Genomic DNA, 9024 nt, shown 5'->3' with positions numbered 1-9024 from the left:
AAATGAAAAATTAAATGTTTTTCATTACTGTGGTGTTATACTTGTTGAAGTGTATAAAAAGTAACCCCTATCTAGTAATGTTGGCCCAAAATAGGTATACAATGTGTCTATTCTACATCTTAACTGTACAGTATTGCATAACAGCCCACTTAACACCAATTAGAAAAACTAAGATAATGCCTACAATAAATTTCTTACTATTGATGACAATAAATTTCTGGGTTGATACACGGATGAAATGCTAGGATGTGTTGATGATACTGTATTTGTTGTATTCGTGTTGCTTTCCTTTGTACCCTGCAGCCTTTCAAGATGTCAGTAGGGTTGATAACCTCCGTCCATAATTGATTGTAGGAACCACTAAGCAAGGAAAGATTAAATGAACAGTTTATATGCAATTGCAGAAAAAACTATTATGTGCAAAATCTCTTGCAGAGGTATCTATGATGACCTCCTCCCCAGTGATATCAGGGTTTTGTTTTAGTGTGATAAGTGACCAATGTTTACCTGATTAACCATTAATCATTTTTTTCTGTTAAAGGTATATGTTGAACTCTGTGAGGAAATATGTATTTCCTCCTTTCCACCATCTATTCAGGGGAGGTTTTCGCTTGAATTAAATTCTTAAATCAATCATCACTCTAAAAATGTATGACATTGATTGATGCAACTTGACAAAAAAAAGTTTGACATAAAAAGACAACCGAGCCTGTCAATTCAAACAAGACATAAAACTGATTTTGACTTATGTACAAACAAGAGCCACATGACTTGTGTCATCTATTCCAGATCTCAATGAACCGGGGTTAATATTAAAAGTCTGTTTCTGGGTATTAACCTTTTACTTGAGAGTGAAGCTCCTGTATCAGAGGCTGTTCTTGGACATCTACTTGGTAGTTGCAATGGAGATCCTGAAGCCTGACTGCAACACAAACATGTTTCACAATTTGCAACATTTAGATTTGTTACACACATTATCCATCAGTAAAACAGCTAGATGCCCTTTTTTCAATAGGTTTGCTATTCTTTCAATCACAAAAATATGAAGACAAAATATTGCAAACAGCAATGTAATGATTGGCTGAGCTATTTAGACTGGTGCAAAATTAAGCAACGGCAGCTCATCAGGGGGATTCCAAATTCTGGGAACAGTTCTCTTGGGGTGCTGATTGCACTCATGCCAGTTAGCTCTCAGAATAAAACATTTATGACACATGACATAACCATAAATTAACAAGACTAACATTTTGTGTTGTTTGATTGATGAAAATTTGCATGGGGGATGAAGAATATTAATTTTGTTATTGCCAATACACCTATGTAGGACTTTATCAGCACTCTCACTGTTTCTACACCAGGCTAGTGAATAAATTTATGGATATTTGCATCGTGATGAAGAAATTTGGTTTTACCCTTACACCTGTGTGTTAGCACTGTATAAACAGTACTTTCAGAGTTCTGTGAAACATGCATATTACTCAGGTGGGATTTGATTCAACGACCCTTGCAATTCTAGAGCAGTTTCTTACTAACTACTAACTAAATGCGTGTTGTGTTTTTAACAAAACACATTACAACCCGAGGGACTTTCCCATAATCTTTAAACCCCAACAGAAAAAGTACAAACTCCAGTCATGCACAACAAAAATAAAACTGCATAAACTAGTAGTTCACACAAGCACGTGCTTATTGTTCATAAGCCTGCATGTCTACCCGAGAAGCAAGTTTGACTAGCTCTCAGCACTCTCATGTGTTTCTACACCAAGCTAGTGACACAGCTGAGCTGTATGGATGTATTTCGCCAGGGTCATTGTTCATGTCTCTTTGTCTTTAGTTACTGCTCAAGAGCTGTGAGGTTTGAAGTTGCCATTAGAAACTTTATGTTTTTTTAACTCACCATGATAATGACGAATTGCATCCTCTCCCTGTCTCAGACCCCCATCTTATCAAAGCGTTGCCCTCCGTTATACACTGCAGCCTTCAATAGTGATCAGTAGAGAGGTGATTCCTTCCAAAGTTGGTTTCAGAATACTTTTTGCTTCATAGCCCTGAAAGGTCACGTTAACAGATTTGTTATAATTAAAACTGGAAAGGACCTCTCCCATTGAAAAGCCACCATTGTTCTTCTAATCGATTTTCAAACCATTACTACTCTTATCTTTTGTTTTTGATAGTGTTAAAAGTAGCCCTCTGTAAGAAGGTTTAGCAAGTACTTTTCTCTTCAGCTACAAACTTCTCCCATTTATGGGAACCACGAGGGTGGACAAATTTGAGCTGACCAGGAAATTTCTGTCATAAAGACAAGGGTGGAGCATAGTCAATAAAATATTGTTGGTGTCCTTGTTTTTCTTTTCGTTTTTTAACTTATCGTCACATAAAAATAACACGCTGATTGATGTTCCTTAAAAAAAGCTTGAAGTTTCGATTTATAACAGGTAGTTTTGTTGTTTCATTACTTCTGCAGTGACAAACACTTTGAGTACATATTACTTGGTTGTAAAATTAGAATGGTCAAAATACATACGTAGGAGAGTGGAGCTCCAACCTCCAATATCCTAGACCAGTCTTGGACATCTACACTTGTTGACGAGTAGATCTCTTAGTCTTAGGAGATGTAAGTCCCACTGCAAAACAAACAAACTGCAAAATTTAACAACACTTAAAGTTTTAGATATTAACAGAAATTATCAAAACATTTATCTATAGTTTCAAACAAGAAATAAACCCAACACATTGAAATTGTATGGTTTAAGGAACTTATGCACAGCAGGAATATTTTTGTTGTTGCATTAGAAATAAGCAACAATATCTATGGGTACGTCAGTTGCATGGAATGATTCTCTTGAGATTGGGTGCTTTAACTTTAATAAATACATGTAACCGAAGAATTGCTATGATATTTGTTGAACATGAAGCTGTCTAAGGAGCTTGCAAAACATCTTTCAGTTCCCACAGGAAAAAACCCAATCAAGTATGTTAATTCTAACAAATGATTGTCAAACATATGCAATTTTGGTGAATGAATATGGTTATATGCTGCAAGAAAATTTTAACTTCTATTTAAAACCAGATCAACAATAAACCACATGCAATACCTCAGGGGAATTCACCTTTTGCAACTCTCTTTGAATTAATTAAAATGCTGCAAGAAAATGTCGATGTTAACTTCTTATTAAACAAGAGCAACAATGATTCTGCACAACATAGAGTAGCTCCCTTTGGGACCAAGAGTAAACATACATTTTGGGGGAAATTTACCTTGTGCTGGAGAGTGCAGCTCCAACATCTTAGGCTTGTCTTGAACATCTACATGTTGGCAGTTAGTGTCTTCGGAGATGCTAAGCCTGGCTGAAACACAAACAATATGCACAATTTTAGTGTTTAAAAACATTATCCACTGTAAAAAAAATAAAGTTCAGTTAATACGCTTTTACCATATTTGTTTCATATAATTTAATAATGGTAAATCAAGGAACAAACTGCAGGCATGATATTGGTTCTTGTGAGAAAGTAGTTATCTTTAATTAATCAAATGCGAGGGCTGTACACATAGTGTGAGACTTTTCATTGGAATTTCCCTGATTTTAGCAAGGGCCCCCAACAAAAAGAAATTATTTTTGCTGTGTATAAGAAAAAAAACATGCCTGATACTGAAAGCACTAACAAAATAGCTCCATGAACTAATCAATGTGCATCATTATTTGAATGTTTACTCAAAAAAGCAACAGTTATATATTTAAATAACTCAAAACCTGACCCCCCAAAACCACCGTGAAACCCACAACCCTCCCCATCAATTCTGAAATGTTGCCAAACAAACAGACACATCTAAATAAATTTAAATGCTAAAAGAGAAATTGAATACAGTTATTCCCACAATGCGCACAGTAAAGTGAACCTTTCATTCTAGTTCCATTGTCCAGTTCGTCCAAAACTAAAATACATGTGCTTTCAAATTTTGCGCCTTCGTTAAAATCAGCTAAAAACACAAATTTCACAAAAACGCACATTTTCAATAGTATTTAATTTTTTCCACACAGATACTACCAACTCACCTGGTTAATTTGTGACGATTCAACCATAAGTCACCCGTAAAAACTGGGGAAAAAACTTACACAGAAATCGTCAAACAGGAAAAACGAGGTCTTCAGTTCACACATGGTAAATTTTTCTTACAATAAAATGGCGGCGGCAAGCTGGTGCCCGGCGTAACATTAGCACATGTGTTGTGCACAGTTTGCACTGGCAGCCTGATTCACGTGACGTTGGTAATTGCCGCGGGTACAAAATAAAATAATTATAACTAAATCCAAAATAAAACAAATAAAAACACGATGCTTTGTTTAATATTTTGAATTATGTTTTTTTTTAAAGGTGCGATTTGTTGTTATCTATACTATTAATTAGATTAATTTTCATAAGTAATCTGCAAGAGGGCGGTATTTTAGGTACTAAAAGCAACGAACACAGACTTGGAAGCAAGTCTACACTAGAATGTAAACATAACCCGTAAATACATTAGCCTCTCCTATTGGCCATTTTTTTCAGGCTATTTACTTATTGTCCAATCACATATCACGTAATGTGTCCCTTTGGCTTGTGAGCAGTCATCCATGCTAGACAAACATCATCCGTCGTCTGGGGCCGGACAAGAATGTGGTTCAACTCGTTTTGAGATGGTTTTGAGTTGAGAAGGCTTCCTTGTTTTCTTGATTTAAGGATGAATAATGCGAAGAAATCATGGATAAACTTGTGATTGTCTCAGGTGCTTTATTTTTTTTAGCTGATGTTTTTGCGGTGGCAAGTCTCGCAAATCCAGCATGGGTCATTTCTGATGATGCGAGTAAGTAATTCTCAACTCATTTTTTGAGAGTCTCAATTCAAATCGATATTTTATGATTATATTTGACAGGATCATGGATTCTTTAGTTTAATTGGTAAATTTATGAGTCCAGTTATCAATATATCTATACTTATCAACAACACAAATTACTCAACAGTTCAAGACAACGAACGAATTAATTAGACAAAATAGTCCTCAGAAACAGATTCACATCATACACTGATACATGTCAGATAAACAAGGAAGTAGGTCTATATTTTTGTTTTAATTAAATTCTAATTTCAGAAAATAAAATTAGGTAATTGCAAAAATACCAACCAAGACCTGAGGGCTAAAGGACCAATGGCTATAATGCAAGAAACCGGCAGGGTCATGGCCGTGTGTCAAAGGCTCACAACCCTGCAAGGTTTTAAACGTTTTCGAACTTTGTAAATTTTGTAAAAGTTTGCAAAAAATGTTTTTTATGCGCATTGGGTTGTTTGTACGCGCTTGTCAGAATAGATCAAGCACTGGTACTAGTATGAGCCATGAACTGCGTTCCGCGTAAGTAAATTTTCGTAATGAGCTTGTGCCAAACACGCAAGGCCAGCTGGTCTTAAACAGCTCCAGCTACGTCTTTATCAGCCATTTAAATCACCCCTGTGTGTTGTGCTCTCCACCAATAGAAGTGGCGAAACTGTCTGGTATTTATGAATACTTATTTTAATCCATTTAGGTAATTTCAAGATAGGCCTGACCTCCCAGTGCCTGACTATTTTTGGGCGAGATCCTGTATGTCTGGCACCCAGCCTCTCGCCAGAGTGGGAAGCAACACTAGTCTTCATTGTGCTTGGTATTCTGTGTCTAACAGTCACCTGTAGTCTGTTGGCCTTGTCTCTGAAGAAGACATCAGCCTTAAAGTATGCAAGATGGGCAGCATTTACTGCAAGTAAGACAATTATTTTTTAACTTGATTCATCGGTTCAACTGCAGGACCCGAATTCTTACCAAGCTAACCGCTGATTTCACTATGACTAGAATAAGTCTTGTCGTCTAGTTACTGAATCACAGTTTCTTAATTTGTGTAACTCATAATCATACATGTAGACGTTAAATCAATGTTTGTATGAGACAGATATGATGGTCAGGTTATAGAAAAGAGCAAACCTGCTGTTCTTCTAACCAAGTAAATTTTTATTGACAATAATTTAAAGATGATTGCCAAACAAAATAACATGTTGTGGTTGTTTTTATTTCTTTACATATACACAGTGATTCTCTTCTGCACAGCAGCACTTATCTTCCCGGTGGGTTTCTATGTGGATGAGATCGGTGGTGAGCCGTACAAGCTCCCCAATACAGTCAAAGTAGGCTCCTCATACGTCATGTTCATCCTGGCCATCTTCCTCACCATCATCTCAGAGTTGTTTGCTGGTAAAATATGTCTACCACGACTTTGACATCCAGAGGTATGGGTGTTCATCAGTAATACGCTAGGGTAAAGGCTGTGGAGATAATTTAACTATTTTTCTTTATTGAGAGAGAGAACATCTTACATCACAAAGCCATGGACAGCCACTTCAAGGTGAGGACTAAACTGAACTGAACTGAGCTGTCTCCTGCAGGGTCACAATGTCACCTATTCCCGGGCACCAACTATCCCCTCCACAGTACGTAAGAATAAAGGCATGGTAACCACCCACTAGGAGACTGGCTAGAGCAGAATGCTCCTTTCCAGCTTTTACCAAGCAGTTACATTTGTATGGTCAAGTGCTTTGCACATGGAGACAAGTGTCATGACCGGGATTCGAACCCACTCTCTGCCGCTGACAACACCCGAGCTTGGGTCGAGTGATCTTGACCAATGCATGCCACACGCCATTGGGAAAACATTTGTGGCTTGTTGGTATGACCATAGAAGGATCAAGGATGCAATCATGAGTTTTGTTCAAAAATACTTTGAACACCCAAAGTTTTTATGTTTGCTTTGAGAACCAGCAGCTGTGATCATCTCTATCAGCATTAGTTCTTCATTGGAACAGGCATGATATTATTCCTACTTGAGTCTGACTTGCAATCTTTTTGCCCTTAAAAAATCTGAAAAACTTGGCCTCGGCAGCGTTCGGTGTTTTCTGAATAAAGTTTTCCTACTGTTTTCTGGGCACCAAATATCATGCCTGTTGGAAAGATTTTTTTAAAATTCATTTTAACATTCCTGGTTTAAGTGTTTATATTTAGTGTTAAAATTTGATTTCAAGATACATTGTAACACGGTAAGACACCAATGTTACATAATTTAATTTCATTGCTTCAAGCCATTTGCTTTTGTGGAGACAGTAATGTGTTTATTTTGGGTAACTTCAGTGAAAAATGAAATCAGGTTTTAATAATTATTGTTTGTACAATTAGTTGTACATTGTATTTTACAATTAGCAGTTTTTTGTTTTGTACAGTAGAAAGAACTGTTCTATAGTACTGCATAGAGTTTTATTTTGATCTATATTTTTATATTTAAATGTTTTACTCAATTGCATTTCCACCTCCAAAAACGGTTTGTTTATTTTCATTGGGAAGAATCCGTCCCCACACAAACTAAACTCAGGGTGCAGTCACAGTGCGGTTCTTCAACACTGTAAATAACACCGTGCAGACGTGTGTAACTTCACATTTAGTTTTAAGTCCCTACATTAACTTGAAGTGAACTTCTTTTGTTCTGAGTTTCATACTTCAGATGTAGCGTTTAAATACACCACTGCTTAAAGGAACACATTGCCTTGGATCAGACGAGTTTGTCTTTGAAAGCATTTGAAACCGTTTGTATATGGTTAGAAAGATGTTTTAAAAGTAGAATATCATGTTTCACACAAGTACAACTTGGAAATGCATGGTTTTCCTTTTACGTCTTGAATTAACACGGTCCATTTTGCCGAGTCAAAATTTGTGGGGTCAAAGGAATTTGTGGCATCAAAATTCTTACAACCATTTCTGTTGTGGCCTTTTGAGGTTGCCTTTCTGTGCGAGTGTTTTGACATTGTGTAATAAATTTCTGTTAGTCTCAGTGGTATTCATCTATAGTGTTCATTGATTTGTAGTTATGTATAGAAAATGTGTGTGCTAAATTCCTTTTTGGTTGTTAACATTATGGTCTATTATGCGTAACTTTTGTCATGTTACGTACACATCTATGGTAGAAAATAAATTAGCCTGGAGCTGATTTCACAAAGAGCAAAGACTCGTGTTTTTACTGAACAAACCACTATGGCAATACTGACGACTCATAAAAGATGATTCTTAGTCATTGTGAAATCAAGTCCTGGGCTTATATTCAAGTTTCATTTTTACTACCGAGAGTATTTGTATTTTTTTAGCAATATTTAATGTTTACCTTTTGTAAAGAAGGCTATGCAATGTAAGGTTGTTTAGAATGTATATTTTGTTTTTCTACAAAGCCAACATTTGTAAGACCTTTTTCATAGGTGCCTTCAAATATTCTTCATATGTTCCATTTTAACCTCCACCTTTGATGTCATGTCTTGATTGTTCCGTCACTCCATTATTTTGCACGAATGGCTACCTTTAAACAATCATGTGACGCGCAACAAAAACGCATGTTACATGGCTCGACGGGCCGGGTAACATGAAAAGTGATGTACACCGGTGTACATCACCTTGATCGTTCCAAACGTTTGTCGATTTCCAGCGCTGTGTACAAAACAACTGCGCATACGAGGGAATTGTTTCTTGTTCATCTGCTAATTGAACAACAAATAGTCCGTCGTAATAATGTTTGAAGATTACAACAGAACTTCGAGAAGAGGAATAACAATTATACAAAGGTATAACAAAACAATTGTTGCACGCTGTGACTGGGGTCCATTGGTTTTGTACACCCTCGAGGGTAAATGGCACCCTCGGCTTCGCCTTGGGTTCTATTTTCCCCCTCGAGTGTACAAAACGACATGGACCCCGTCACAGCGTTCAACAATTGTATAATGTCACAGTTTGAGGTTAACAGAAGATAATGCCCTCGGTGTACATGCCATTCGTGGTACAAGCAATAGTTTTGGACCATATTATGTAATAAAATTGGGTAGTCTTTGTATTGCTTTATACTTGGTTGAATAAAGACTGTTTTATAAACCAATCTGTTTTACAAGAAGCATTTTTGTTAGGATAAAAACTTAATTTTGAACACAATAATA

At 36.6% G+C, this 9024-nt stretch overlaps 1 protein-coding gene and 1 long non-coding RNA gene across 2 annotated transcripts; one reads left to right on the top strand and one right to left on the bottom strand.

Annotated features, from left to right (window-relative positions):
- Positions 1–320: 320 nt before the first annotated feature.
- On the bottom strand, positions 321–4148 carry LOC139943654 (uncharacterized). Its single transcript, XR_011786871.1, has 6 exons — positions 4056–4148; positions 3259–3348; positions 2525–2624; positions 1898–2048; positions 839–922; positions 321–360 (listed from the first exon to the last, which is right to left on the bottom strand). It is a non-coding gene; the product is annotated as an uncharacterized lncRNA (long non-coding RNA).
- A 473-nt stretch (positions 4149–4621) lies between these two features.
- LOC139944173 (uncharacterized protein C16orf52 homolog A-like) lies at positions 4622–8966 on the top strand. The gene is made up of 3 exons (XM_071941139.1): positions 4622–4843; positions 5559–5771; positions 6095–8966. Exons 1-3 carry the CDS (start codon positions 4741–4743, stop codon positions 6280–6282), a joined length of 504 nt encoding a protein of 167 aa, XP_071797240.1. The 5' UTR covers positions 4622–4740; the 3' UTR covers positions 6283–8966.
- Positions 8967–9024: the final 58 nt, after the last annotated feature.

This window comes from Asterias amurensis, chromosome 11, assembly GCF_032118995.1.
Source record: "Asterias amurensis chromosome 11, ASM3211899v1".
Taxonomy (NCBI): Eukaryota; Metazoa; Echinodermata; class Asteroidea; order Forcipulatida; family Asteriidae; genus Asterias; species Asterias amurensis.
The sequence above is the reverse complement of the archived record's forward strand: the minus strand, read 5'-3'. Positions and strand labels throughout refer to the sequence as shown.